Source organism: Malus sylvestris, chromosome 7 (genome assembly GCF_916048215.2).
Source record: "Malus sylvestris chromosome 7, drMalSylv7.2, whole genome shotgun sequence".
Classification (NCBI taxonomy): Eukaryota; Viridiplantae; Streptophyta; class Magnoliopsida; order Rosales; family Rosaceae; genus Malus; species Malus sylvestris.
This window is the reverse complement of record NC_062266.1, coordinates 14953323-14968287: the sequence shown is the minus strand read 5'-3', so window position 1 is coordinate 14968287 and position 14965 is coordinate 14953323. Positions and strand designations below refer to the sequence as shown.

At 40.0% G+C, this 14965-nt stretch overlaps 1 protein-coding gene across 1 annotated transcript; it reads right to left on the bottom strand.

Annotated features, from left to right (window-relative positions):
* Positions 1-4701: 4701 nt before the first annotated feature.
* Positions 4702-6210, bottom strand: LOC126629505 (vestitone reductase-like). Its single transcript, XM_050299566.1, has 3 exons — positions 5702-6210; positions 5297-5492; positions 4702-5171 (listed from the first exon to the last, which is right to left on the bottom strand). The coding sequence occupies exons 1-3, from the start codon at positions 6078-6080 to the stop codon at positions 5126-5128; spliced, it is 621 nt and encodes a 206-aa protein (XP_050155523.1). The 5' UTR covers positions 6081-6210; the 3' UTR covers positions 4702-5125.
* Positions 6211-14965: the final 8755 nt, after the last annotated feature.

Below are 14965 nucleotides of genomic sequence, written 5' to 3'. Positions count from 1 at the left end.
AGAGCAATGCCAGGTAAGTAATCAGGTAAGGGGTTCCAGGCAGTCAGTTCCTGGCTGGGAGCTTGATTCCAAGTGCTGACTGATTGCTCTCTTTCTCCTTGTCTTGCAGGTAAAAACAAGGCCAAAAGAAAAGACAGGGAAAAAGCATGATATGGGATACTCTTGCTTTTAACCCTGATGATATGAGATATTCTTGCTCTAGTATAGCTTGTTTGCAGAGGTATTATCGGGGGGAAAGAAAGCTGAATATTTCGAAAGGCTTCGTTGGGAGTGCCCTCTCAGATATGATGAAGGGTTGAGCATTTTTGCAGGTCTGCCTGTCCGTTGGGGATGGAGGTCGACATATATAGGAGTCTCCCTAACAATAAGTAGTAATGCTATTCCTTTACCCTGCTTGGTCATAGCACGGTAGTGGGAGCTGCCAGTTTCACATGTTTTAACTCTGTCAGAGCACTTTGAAAAAGTGGTCTGTGGTATCTGGCTCTCGAGATTCGGAGAACGATGCCTCTTCGATTTTTGAGAAAGCAATCATGCTGGGGGTATGACTCTCGAGATTCGGAGAGCAGTGTCTTTTCGATTTTTGAGGAAGTAATCATGTTGGGAGTCTGGCTCTCGAGATTCGGAGGGCGGTGCCTCTTCGATTTTGGAGCAAGCAATCTTGTTGGGAGTGTTGTCTCGAATGTGAGTAAAGGTTGGGCATGTTTGCTAGTCTACCTTGCCACGAAGCACAAAGGTTGACACACAGGGACTTTCCAATTATCCAGCAATGGTACTGTTCCTTTACCCTCTCTTCGATTTTGAGAAAGTAGTCATGTTGGGAGTCTGGCTCTCGAGATTCGGAGGACGGTGCCTCTTCGATTTTGGAGCAAGCAATCTTATTGGGAGTGTTTTCTCGAATGTGAGTAAAGGTTAGGCATGTTTGCTAGTCTACCTTGCCACGAAGCACAGAGGTTGACACACAGGGACTTTCCAATTATCCAGCAGTGGTACTGTTCCTTTACAGTTGTGGGTAATAATATGGTAGCTAGACCTTCAAAATTTATGTGTCTAAACTTTTGTTAGTGCTGTTTCTTTGCTATTCTTTTACCTTTCTTGGTCAGAGCGATGTAGTGGGAGCTGCAAGCTTCACGTGCTCAACTTTGGCAGAGAACTTTGGCAAAGTTATTTGTGGTACCCATGAGCTATTGTTGCGTGTGGGAAGTGGGTGATTGAACAGTAAGATTCATGTGCTTTCTACTTCACCAGAAGTCTTCGACAGAATGCCCATAATTTCTGCAAAGCTGAGTGTGCGTGTGACAGGTGCTGACAAGGCTAGAAAAGTAGGTGCCTCTTCGATTTCTGAGATCGGCCCTCGTGGTCTCTGAGCAGCCCAGCTTTTGAGAAAGCGAGCGCCTCTTCGATTGATTCGGAGAACGATGCCTCATCGATTTTTGAGAAAGCAATCATGCTGGGGGTCTGGCTCTCGAGATTCGGGGAGCAGTGTCTCTTCGATTTTTGAGAAAGTAATCATGTTGGGAGTCTGGCTCTCGAGATTCGGAGGGCGGTGCCTCTTCGATTTTGGAGCAAGCAATCTTGTTGGGAGTGTTTTCTCGAATGTGAGTAAAGGTTGGGCATGTTTGCTAGTCTACCTTGCCACGAAGCACAGAGGTTGACACACAGGGACTTTCCAATTATCCAGCAATGGTACTGTTCCTTTACCCTCTCTTCGATTTTTAAGAAAGTAGTCATGTTGGGAGTCTGGCTCTCGAGATTCGGAGGACGGTGCCTCTTCGATTTTGGAGCAAGCAATCTTATTGGGAGTGTTTTCTCGAATGTGAGTAAAGGTTGGGCATGTTTGCTAGTCTACCTTGCCACGAAGCACAGAGGTTGACACACAGGGACTTTCCAATTATCCAGCAGTGGTACTGTTCCTTTACCCTTGTGGGTAATAATATGGTAGCTAGACCTTCAAAATTTATGGGTCTAAACTTTGTTAGTGCTGTTTCTTTGCTATTCTTTTACCCTTCTTGGTCAGAGCGATGTAGTGGGAGCTGCAAGCTTCACGTGCTCAACTTTGGCAGAGAACTTTGGCAAAGTTATCTGTGGTACCCATGAGCTATTGTTGCGTGTGGGAAGTGGGTGATTGAACAGTAAGATTCATGTGTTTTCTACTTCCCCAGAAGTCTTTGACAGAATGCCCATAATTTCCGCAAAACTGAGTGTGCGTGTGACAGGTGCTGACAAGGCTGGAAAAGGCTGGAAAAGTAGGTGCCTCTTCGATTTCTGAGATCGGCCCTCGTGGTGTCTGGGGAGCCCAGCTTTTGAGAAAGCGAGCGCCTCTTCGATTTTTGAGATCGGCCTTCGTGGTCTTTGAGCAGCCCAACTTTTGAGAAAGCAAACGCCTCTTCGATTTCTGAGATCAACCCTCGTGATCTCTAAGCAGCCCAGCTTTTGAGAAAGCAAACGCCTCTTCGATTTCTGAAGCTTCGTCGAGTGCAGATTTTTATAGGGGCTGGCATTAAGTTCCAAAGCACACTTGAATCTCCACCAGTAGAAGCTTCATTCTTGCACTTCTAAGATCTTGATTTGTCCGACCTCTTCTCTCTTCAACACCTTTGAAAATGTCTGGCCCCTCCGACCGTCGTTTTGACTTGAACCTTGTTGAAGAGGCAGCCCCGCCTTCTCCAGACAACATATGGCGCCCATCCTTCGTCTCCCCTACTGGTCCTCTTACCGTTGGGGATTCCGTGATGAAGAATGATATGACCGCTGCGGTGGTGGCCAGGAACCTTCTCACTCCCAAAGATAACAGACTACTTTCCAAACGGTCTGATGAGTTAGCTGTTAAGGATTCGCTGGCTCTCAGTGTTCAGTGTGCAGGTTCTGTGTCTAATATGGCCCAACGCCTATTTGCTCGAACCCGCCAAGTTGAATCATTGGCGGCTGAAGTGATGAGTCTCAAACAGGAGATTAGAGGGCTCAAGCATGAGAATAAACAGTTGCACCGGCTCGCACATGACTATGCTACAAACATGAAGAGGAAGCTTGACCAGATGAAGGAAACTGATGGTCAGGTTTTACTTGATCATCAGAGATTTGTGGGTTTGTTCCAAAGGCATTTATTGCCTTCGTCTTCTGGGGCTGTACCGCGTAATGAAGCTCCAAATGATCAACCTCTGATGCCTCCTCCTTCTAGGGTTCTGTCCAGTACTGAGGCTCCAAATGATCCCCCTCCGGTGCCTTCTCTTTCTGGGGCTCTACCGACTGCTGAGACTTCTCCTAAGCAACCTTTGTGAAGGCTCCCTCTTGTGTGCTTATTTTGACTCATGTATATGTACATATTTGTAGCTTATCGGGGATATCAATAAATAAGCTTTCCTTCATTTCAACGTATTGTGTTAAATACACCAAAGCCTTCTTCGCTATGTTCTTTGAATTTTCTTTTGTTAAAGCTTGTATGTTGAAGCTTTCTGAGTGGAGCATGTAGGTTGGGGTAGTGTTCCCTTAATTTCCCGAGTGAGGAAAACTTCTCAGTTGGAGACTTGGAAAATCCAAGTCACTGAGTGGGATCGGCTATATGAATCTTAGAACGCCATTGTGCTCGATCCTGTGTCATGTCCTTCGTTAGATCTAAGTACTCTAAGTCTTTTCTTAGAGTCTCTTCCAAAGTTTTCCTAGGTCTTCCTCTACCCCTTCGGCCCTGAACCTCTGTCCCATAGTCGCATCTTCTAATCGGAACGTCAGTAGGCCTTCTTTGCACATGTCCAAACCACCGTAACCGATTTTCTCTCATCTTTCCTTCAATTTCGGCTACTCCTACTTTACCCCGGATATCCTCATTCCTAATCTTATCCTTTCTCGTGTGCCCACACATCCAACGAAGCATCCTCATCTCCGCTACACCCATTTTGTGTACGTGTTGATGTTTCACCGCCCAACATTCTGTGCCATACAGCATCGCCGGCCTTATTGCCGTCCTATAAAATTTTCCCTTGAGCTTCAGTGGCATACGGCGGTCACACAACACGCCGGATGCACTCTTCCACTTCATCCATCCAGCTTGTATTCTATGGTTGAGATCTCCATCTAATTCTCCGTTCTTTTGCAAGATAGATCCTAGGTAACGAAAACGGTCGCTCTTTGGTATTTCTTGATCTCCGATCCTCACCCCTAACTAACAACTAAAAAAAATGTGAAAAACAGTCAAAACGTATTATTTTTGAGAAAATTTCCCTCTGAATTATGTGTTAGGGAAAGAATCTCGTGTGTGTCAATTATCTACGTTTACAAGTTATAACTATAGGGCGGTTAAAAATTCTACGTAGTCTTGGTTGACGGTCAAATTTAGTGCAATGAAAATTAGGTATGATCTAATATGTTTTGGGGAATTAAGATTAGAAAACAGGGTTTTTTCTAGACACGTTGGTGTAACTTGGTGCAATTATATGGAATCTAGGCGTTGATGTAGTTGCCCAGCAAAAGTTTCAGAGGCTTTTATTTTGAAAATGTAAATTTGAATGCCTTAACAATAGATCACACGATAGGTAAAGGTCGTACCCAGTGCACAAGGCTCCCGCTTTACGCAGGGTCTGGGAGAGGTGAATGTCAGCTAGCCTTACCCCCATTTATGAAGAGGCTGCTCCCAAGTCTCGAACCCGAGACCTACCGCTCATGGACGAAGGCACTTGCCATCGCACCAAATGCGACCTCTAACAATAGATCACACGATAATTACCATAAATTATATTTATCCAATCATATGGATTGTTGCATGCAGACATACATATTACAATAATCTTGGAACTTTTGAAGACGTCCCAAAAATTTACTTTCTCAATTGTTCACTCACATTATAGACTAAAAGAAAATTTGTAAAACACAAAAACATGCACTTGTTGTAGAAAGTAGAAACTCCTTCGCCCAATTGTATAGGCAACAACTTTCTTTCGTTCTGAGGATCGTTGCTTATTTATAAAAATCGTATGACTAGATTTTCAAAGAGAGATTATCTTATCCCAAATCAGAGGGTCATGCCAGTTGCAAACACGATTTAAAGAAAACCCTTTTCTTTGCAACATTGGATTGCTTCATCATACATGTCATCAAGTCGATGCTTAAACCTAAATCCAGAACTCAATAGCTTTTTTTATAAGAGGCAAGGCCTTTTGTAACCTTCAATGCCTTTCAACAAACTGTAGGTCAAGCAAGAGGAAATGTCAAAAATATAGACAGTTTAATTGTTATATACATTGAGAGTAAAATGACGGAGACTGATTTATCGAGCATGTAATAATAATATTAGAAAGAAACTACTCACTCAGTTGTGGGAATGCGAAAACCCCGGTATTTTGCAGAAAGAAATTGGGACATTTCATCTATGGTTATCTGATTTGATGAACAAATGTACCTCCCTTTGGCATTAGGGTTTTCAAAAAGAAATATATGGGCACTAACCAAGTCATCTACATGTACCATATTTTGCCTCATAAGATGTTTGTAGTGATCTTGATTTCCTGCATACATTAAATAATATGTACAAGGAGAAAATATAGGTTAGTTTGGGTAGCGATTTTGACACAACTCCTAGTTTAGTTTCTTCCAACTGAAGTGCCAAAGTTTAAATTTGGCGTGTCAAAATTGCTAAGTACCCATGAGTTTTAGGAAACTGTTTTCAGAAAGCAAGCGTAATTTTGATTCACAAAACATGTTACTCAATACATACCTAGAATCATGGATAGCGACAAATACACTGAGGCAGGGAGAGTTTTGCAGAGAAATCCACCAACAACTAATGGAGGGAGTAAAGTCACAAGTTCCAGTTCATTTTCTTCTGCAAATTTTAGCGCTATTTGTTCTGTCTTGGTCTTGGCAGCCACATATGAAGTCCCAAATAATTTGAGAGACCTATGGTATTCAATGTCGCTCCATGTACTTTCATCCACCGAGTCACGGCCATTGTCACTGTAAACCGCAGCTGCTGCACTAGAAGTGTACACAACCCTCTTCACAGTCTTGGAGTTTAGGCATGCTTTCAATATTCCTAGGGCTCCTTGGACAGATTTTTTCGTCACCGAATCTTCTTCAAGTTCTTTGTCAGGCATAGGGTGAGCAACATGGAAAACCCCAATGCATCCTTCAATTGCTGCATTGAAACTGTCAGGCTGGTTGAGATCTACATTGAAGATGTGAAGATGTGAAGATGCTCTTGGCAGGCTTGTGAGGAAGCTGATGTCTCTCTTTTATTCTAGGGCCAATATGCAAACATCAAAGCATGTTATTTACCACATCAAAACAAATTCCCAAAATTTAGGGTCCTGAATTATGTGATGGGGATGAGTTTGAAAGTTTGAAAGTTTGAGATCTACATTGAAGATGTGAAGATGTGAAGATGCTCTTGGCAGGCTTGTGAGGAAGCTGATGTCTCTCTTTTATTCTAGGGCCAATATGCAAACATCAAAGCATGTTATTTACCACATCAAAACAAATTCCCGAAATTTAGGATCCTGAATTATGTGATGGGGATGAGTTTGAAAGTTTGAACGTAAACAACTAATTGACAAGACAAAAGATTCTAAAACCACATAAACACAAAAATCAATAATAAGGCAACACATAGAGAATCTACAACAGAAAAGAAATGATACAAAAGATATCATCCATCTATAATATAATTTAAGAAAATATGCTTTTTTTTTTCAAACTCTTTGAAAATGCCAATCATGTCCTCAATTTACTAATTTTGCTCCTATTCTACAAATTTTCAAGGATATATGTGTCAAACAATAAAATCAAATATGAAAGTTTTTATTTATTTATTTATTTTATTTATTATTTTTTTAATTTCATTCCCATGTTTTCGATTACTACTCAACACATGCTTAGCTTTATAACAAATGTGTTACTATATGCTTCTCTTTATAGGGTAAACCATTTAACAAAAAAAGTTGTGATTGAGAAATATATTGCAGAAAAATACCAATTATTTATATGATCAAATATATCAAATCAAATGTATAATCACTATCAAACTTTTGAAATTTAAATTGAGAAAAAGGAATAAGAAAATCTGGCCTGTGAACCAAAGAGAGGCGCAATGTCGCTGTCCTAAAGCCGTAGATGCCTCCCTACGTGCAGGTTATGGCGGTGCCTACAACTCCAAGATACAACCCAAAGCCTCACAGGATGTCTGATCCGATATGCACGTCAACGACAGACGAGATTGCCAAGTAGTGATCAATTGCCCAAGAATTATGAAGTAGGAATGTAAATAGACTGAGAGATATGTGAGAATTGAGGGAGACAGAAAAGTTTAGCGTGTTTTTTTTTTTTTTTTTTTCTGTCTGAGGTTTTATATTTAAAGAACTCCTCATACCCTTTTAAAAAGGAATATGACTTTTCAAATAAAACACAACTCTTAAATATTATAAATAAAAAAAATAAAATAATAATAAGTTTTGAATCTTTAAAATAAAATATTATTAAAATAATTAAAATAACCAACAATCCCCCACAAGATTCAAAACTTTATGAGGAATAAAATAGACACAATTGAAGAAACGGAAGTTTGGGCAATTTGTATACCATGCAATGGGTGTAGGTGTCTTTTGGACTTGAACCTACACTTAGTATTCATAGTTTTCATCTGAATGAATCATAGTGAATTAAGTCTTGAACTAGATTCCTCTAATTCAGATTACAACATATGACACACATAGAATTGATCAAAAACTTAGCGCGGGTTAGCACTATTAATGGCCATGTGCTTAATCTTGATTCTCATGAGTGTTTTTAAAGAACAACCCAATTCTCACAGTCGCGGCCTCACGACTACTCTCACTTAGGTGAGTCCTCCAAGAGTACATGTGACCTGTACTCTGCGGGAGATTGCCCGCCTTGGAACTCATTCAAGACAATGTCTTTCCTTAACATCACATATCATCAGCACAAATGTCATGGGGATGTGCAGGGGATTTTATTTCAAATCTCCTATTTTAGAATGCTGGAATATAAGTCATGCATTATGGATCTCCAATCACAAAGGTTGGGTTTCTTCCCTAGGTGACTTCCTTATGGGTTTAAGCCCATCCCCCTCGACAAATCTAGGACTCCATTCCTAGATAGACCTTTGGTCAATTGATCGGCAATGTTCTTTTCCGACTTCACATAGTCCAAAGAAACAACTTCTTTATTTAATAAGCTTCTCACATATTTGTATCTAACATTAATATATCTATTTAATTTCTTATTTGTATGTGTCTGTCTCACTAAATCTATCACAGCCTTATTATCACAATGTATGGAGATGGCAGGTATAGGCTTGCTCACCAATAGGATATCAAGCAAAAAATTCTTAATCCATTCAGCCTCTATACATGCAGTATCAAGAGCTATGAGTTCAGATTCCATTGTACTTCTAGAAATTATTGTTTGTTTCGTAGATCCCCAAGATATAGCTACTCCTCCAAAAAAAAAATACATAACCTGAAGTAGATTTCACTTTGGAGCTATCAGTGATCCAATTTGCATCACTGTACCCTTCTACTACATAACGAAATCCTTTATAGTGTATAGAATAATCCATAGTTCCTCTTAGATACTTAAACACTCGCCTTAAAGCATTCCAGTGTTCTTTACTTGGATTATGAGTGTATCTACTTAGCCTTCCAACCGCATAAGCTATATCGGGTCTAGTTTTATTTGCTATATACATCAAAGACCCAATCATTTGAGAATACTCGAGTTGACACACGGGTTCACCACTATTTTAAAGTAAGCACGCACTTGGTTCATATGGTGTCGAGACAGGATTACAATTGAAAAAAATTGAATTTCTTAAGCATTTTCTCAATTGGACTTGCTTGGTTTATAATAAAACCTGCTTGTGTTCTTTCTACTTTCATTCCCAAAATAATATTGGCTTCTCCTAGATCCTTCATATCAAATCTCTTTGATAGATAAGACTTAACATCTTTCACAATTTCCAAACTTGTTCCAAATAATAATATATCATCCACGTAAAGACATAAAATAACACAATGTCCATTGCATTCATTATAGTAGACACACTTTTCATGCTGATTAATTTCAAAATCATATTCTAAAATGACTTTGTCAAACTTCTCATGCCATTGCTTAGGAGCTTGCTTGAGTCCATATAACGATTTAACCAACTTACACACTTTATGTTCTTGGCCTTTCACTATAAATCCTTCGGGTTGCTCCATGTAATTTTTTTTATCTAAGTCTCCATTCAAAAATGCTGTTTTAACATTCATTTGATGTACTACTAAATTGTGTATTGAAGCTAACGCTATAAGGATCCTAATTGTGGTAATCTTAGACACAGGAGAGTAGGTGTCAAAATAATCAATTCCTTTCTTTTGAGTGAATCCCTTGGCTACTAGCCTAGCTTTGTACTTGTCTATACTTCCATCAGGCTTCAGTTTCTTCCTAAATACCCACTTACAACCAATTGGTGTAGTACCAGATTGTAAATCCGTTAACTCCCAAGTGTTGTTTTGTAAAGTAGACTCAACTTCACTATTTATAGCTTCTTTCCAAAATGGAGCATCGACGGAGATCATGGCTTCCTTATATGTTGTTGGATCACATTCAATTAGAAACGTATAAAAATCATCACCAAAGTTCTTCTCCACTCCATGTAAATCCTTCTAAGTTCAGCTAGAGGTTCTTCTTCAATTGTAACTTGATGGCTAATACTTGTGGAGGCTTTGTCAGTACTAGAGCATGATCTATCTACCACTTGCTTTTGCATTCTAGTCTTGAAAGGAAATATGTCTTCAAAATATATTGCATCTCTAGACTCCAATATAGTGTTATTCGAAATTTCATTTATTTCAAAGTTGATGACTAGAAATCTATTGGCACTACTATTATGAGCATAACCTAAGAACACAGTATCCACGGTTTTAGGTCCTATCTTCTTTTTCTTAGGTTCTGGGGATTGCAACTTTAGCCAAACACCCCCACACTTTCAAGACTTGGAGATTTGGTGTTCTCTTTTTCCAAATTTCATATGGAGTAGTAGTATTGTTTTAATGATTACTCTATTTAATATAAAACATGCAGTCAAAATTGCTTCCCCCACAAATTTTCCGGTAATCCAGAACTCAAAAGCATTGTATTGACCATGTCCAATAAGGTCCTATTCTTCCTTTCTGCAACTCCATTTGATTGTGGAGAATAAGGTGCTGTTACTTAATGTATAATACCATGCTCTTCATAAAAAACACTAAGATCGGTAAGAGTGTACTCACCACCTCTATCAGACCTAAGTCTCTTTATCCTTTTCTCTAATTGATTTTCCACTTCTATTTTGTAAATCTTGAATTTACCAAATACTTCATCCTTAGTCTTTATCAAATATAACAATACTTCGAACAATCATCTATAAATGTGACAAAATACTTATTACCAGCTGTTGACCCTAAAAACTACCAAGCCTACGTGGCGCGCAGGCCGAGTAATTAGTAAGTTAACTACGTCCTTCGGTTGTATGCGGGGCGTGCCAACTCGTCAGCCGAGCTCGGCCGAGGAGTAAAATTTGTTGATATTGCGTTGGGTGCGCTGCTAACTTCTGAATCTCGCGATTGCGGCCGAGGAAGGAACTTGTCTCGGCCTTCGGGTTCTAGAGCCTGAAGACAAGGCTGCTAACTTAGCGAAGTTCAATATCAAATTCGGCTTTCAATGTGCCGAATGTAGTAACTTGTAACACCTCACTTTGCCGAAAAAGGCTAATGAGATGACCTTGACCAATAAGGATTCAGAAATCCTTTCGACCGAGACTTGGATAGGTAACCAACTGCCCTCGCCGTAGTGTTATTGATGCCAACGGAAGATGCTGCGAGATCGGTTGATTCTACGGTGACAGAGCTATCTATGCCGACTGAAGATATCACCGGTTGCTTTCACAGTGTTGTTGATGCCAACGAAAGATGTGTTAGCGAAAAGAGAAAATAAAAAATCTCAAAGTTGTTAAGAGAGTTTGCGCAGGCAGTTGTGTGTTGAATTGGAGGTCCCTTTTTAGTTGTCTGCCGCTTGGTATTTATAGAAATGTGTGTGCCTAAGTCGCAAAAACCAATCATAATTGCACCGTGACTCTGAGTCTTTATTTGTTGCTAACCCTATCACATCAATCAAAATCCGATGTAATCTTGAAAACCTGACCTTCCACCAAATTTGGCTTTCAAAGATTTATCTGACAATCTTGCTTTGGCTAGATTATTGGCAACATTTAATGCACATTGTTGTTTTGACCATGTAGGAAAACAAAAGAATATTATTTTATTCTTTACCATCTCTTATCTTTTGCATGCCCCAAGAGACCATATCCATTTCAAATTATATCTCCTTTCAGATGGCACTTATCACTTTTCGATGGTAATTATCACTATCTTTTTGCTTGGTCAAGTTCCAACTTGATCCATTCTCATCCATGCAGAACATGCTAATCCTTTTACATATCTTTGTACTGATCACTCCACGCATACACAAATTGCTTGGAAAGTCCCTCACCCACACGCTTATGCATCACGCATGGAAGAAAATCTGTAACGCTCAACGACTTCGATCACTCGAGCTGATTGTGTAATTTTAGGCCCAAACATTGCCCCCCAGTTTTCTTGAGCTTCGATTCGTAAGCCGAATGGTTAAGGAAACTAGGCATTTTACATTTGAACTTGGCCACCGGCCCACCATTGAGTACTTCTGCTGAATCGATAACTAATCATTTCGCCTAACAGAGGAGTAAGTGGCAGGTGAACAACTTATTTGATGCGACCATTCCTGGTAGCTCGGCCTGCCACCTATATTGAGAACAATTTACATTTATGCTGAAATTGGGCCGAGGTCGACGAGTTGGCCGAGATTCCAATGTGATTGCATAAGGTTGCCATATACATCTCTTTCTGAACCGGCCGAATGGGTTAATATCCTTAACCCTATGATTTCATTGCCAAGCACCAACGCATTCTCGCCGAGCTCGGCAAACGTTGGCATACATGTAACATATGTATATATATATTTGATAAATTGGCGGAACCATACCAGAAGGGTATTGTCTTCCATCATTCAAAAAGATGCCAAAAATACTGTTGAGATCAATAAACACTCATCAAATCAAACATCAAGCTTATCATCAGAGAAGAGACTGTTTTGAGCAGCAGCAGCAGCTGCACTTAACCTTTAAAGTTAAGCACGAGCAGCTTATCATCTCCATCTTCGACGACCCGAGTGTCAACAATCATGAAAGAAGCATGATGGCGCTGCTGCTGTGCCGAGGAAAAACAAATAGGGTCAAGGCTGAGAAAAACCAAGTGGGGTTGAAGGCCTGCCGGGGTCAAAGTCGAAGGCCTACCACCAAGTAGCCTGCTTGTCTTCAAGAAACAATTACATGTGGATAGCTTGTCATTCAGCTATCCATGCCTCGGCATTTAAAATTCAATAATGGTATCCCAACGTGATATATATATATATATATATATATATATATATATATCCATGACAATTCGGCCAAAAGGTGGTTCTTTTTTTTTCTTTTTTGTTTTTACATACATACATACATATATATATATATATGTTTTGACCGAGGCTTTGTTTCGTTATGGGGCTGAGGCCGAGGCTTTTGTAAGCAAAGTTCACAAATAAATGCATTCGGCCAAAATAGTCAAACAAGTGTATTCGACCAAATTTTTTATTGGGCCAGAATGTTGTTGCCCCCTTATTTTCTTATGCATCGGCTTGCATAGTTGTATGTTTAAGAAAATAACATGTATATATATTTAACAAATGAAAAGAAAAGTGGCCGAACCATAGTTAGGAGGAGGCCAACGATACTTTATTCCAAGTTGAGATCTTGTACTAACAAAATCTTCACATTGATTTCGCTCTAGGCCGAATAAAGATTTTCCTCCAAATATTTTTGACTTGGCGAAATATTTTTTATCATCGGCTGCCGAATGTATTGAACAATTACTATGCCCCCCGGGCATAATAATTTCGGCTTTTAATTCAAACATCTTAGCCGAACAAGATTTCTCCATGTCGGCTTTATCGCCAATAATCATATCAATTGTCGTGGTTTCTTGGGCTAAGCCAATGTTGCGGCCTTGTTCGTCATTGGAGCACTCCTCTGACGACTCATTTTCTGAGTCAATTTGTGGCTCAGAAACTTGAACATTTTCTTCTAGGCCTACCACACTTCCAGTCTCGACCGAAAAAATAGGTGCCCTTTGTTCTTCGGCCAAATTAACAATTTTCTTAGGCCGAATATTGGTTGTGGCCGGAGTGGAAATTTTCCCCCCAACCTCTTGCCTTTCAGAAATTCTTCCCAATCTCTCGAGAAGTTGTTTTTGCTTCTTTAATAGGCGATGACACTCATCCTTTGAAGCCTGATCAAGATAGATCATGTGAACTTCGTAGTTTTAGCATTGGGTCCCACCGGGTGTGCCAAAATGTTGATCCTAAAAACTACCAAGCCTACGTGGCGCGCAGGCCGAGTAATTAGTAAGTTAACTACGTCATTCGGTTGTATGCGGGGCGTGCCAACTCGTCGGCCAAGCTCGATCGAGGAGTAAAATTTGTTGATATTGCGTTGGGTGCGCTGCTAACTTCTGAATCTCGCGACTGCGGCCGAGGAAGGAACTTGTCTCGGCCTTCGGGTTCTAGAGCCTGAAGACAAGGTTGCTAACTTAGCGAAGTTCAATATCAAATTCGGCTTTCAATGTGCCGAATGTAGTAACTTGTAAAACCTCACTTTGCCGAAAAAGGCTAATGAGATGACCTCGACCAATAAGGATTCGAAAATCCTTTTCGACCGAGACTTGGATAGGTAACTAACCGCCCTCGCCGCAGTGCTGTTGATGCCAACGAAAGATGCTGCGAGATCAGTTGATTCTACGGTGACAGAGCTATCTATGCCGACTGAAGATATCACCGGTTGCTTTCACAATGTTGTTGATGCCAACGAAAGATGTGTCAGCGAAAAGAGAAAATAAAAAATCTCAAAGTTGTTGAGAGAGTTTGCGCAGGGCAGTTGTGTGTTGAATTGGAAGTCCCTTTTTAGTTGTCTGCCGCTTGGTATTTATAGAAATGTGTGTGCCTAAGTCGCAGAAACCAATCCTAATTGCACCGTGACTCTGAGTCTTTATCTGTTGCTAACCCTACACCTTATCACATTAATCAAAACTCGCTGTAATCTTGAAAACCTGACCTTCCACCAAATTTGGGTTTCAACGATTTATCTAACAATCTTGCTTTGGCTAGATTATTGTCAACATTCAATGCACATTGTTGTTTTGACCATGTAGGAAAACAAAAGAATATTATTTTATTCTTTACCATCTCTTATCTTTTGCATGCCCCAAGAAACCATATCCATTTCAAATTATATCTCCTTTCAGATGGCATTTATCACTTTTCGATGGTAATTATCACTATCTTTTTGCTTGGTCAAGTTCCAACTTGATCCATTCTCATCCATGCAGAACATGCTAATCCTTTTACATATCTTTGTGCTGATCACTCCACGCATACACAAATTGCATGGAAAGTCCCTCACCCACATGCATATGCATCACACATGGAAGAAAATCTGTAACGCTCAACGACTTCGATCACTCGAGCCGACTGTGTAATTTTAGGCCTAAACACCAGCTCTAGTAGGTAATCTATTTGAGTCATAAACATCACTATGTATAAGCTCTAAAATTTGGGTATTTCTTTCGACGGACTTAAAAGGTTTCTTGGGTTGTTTTGCTTGTACACAAATTTCACACTTATGCTTGAGATTCATGTTTGACTTTGGGACTAGATCCAAATCCATCATTTTCTTAATTTTGAACAAGTTTACATGTCCCAAACGTCCATGCCAAACATTACTAGATTCAACATTAAGAACTTTTGGAATATTATTGCACTCGGAAGAAACACTTAACTTAAATAATCCTTCATTGATAAAACCTTTTCC

Bases quoted from the DNA above. Each gene is read 5' to 3' on its own strand.
- LOC126629505 (XM_050299566.1), bottom strand. From the start codon at position 6,080: ATGCCTGACAAAGAACTTGAAGAAGATTCGGTGACGAAAAAATCTGTC. The intron at 5,493-5,701 runs GTATGTATTGAG...TAATGTATGCAG, and splicing joins GTCGCTATCCATGATTCTAG to GAAATCAAGATCACTACAAA. The intron at 5,172-5,296 runs GTGAGTAGTTTC...CTTGACCTACAG, and splicing joins TTTCGCATTCCCACAACTGA to TTTGTTGAAAGGCATTGAAG.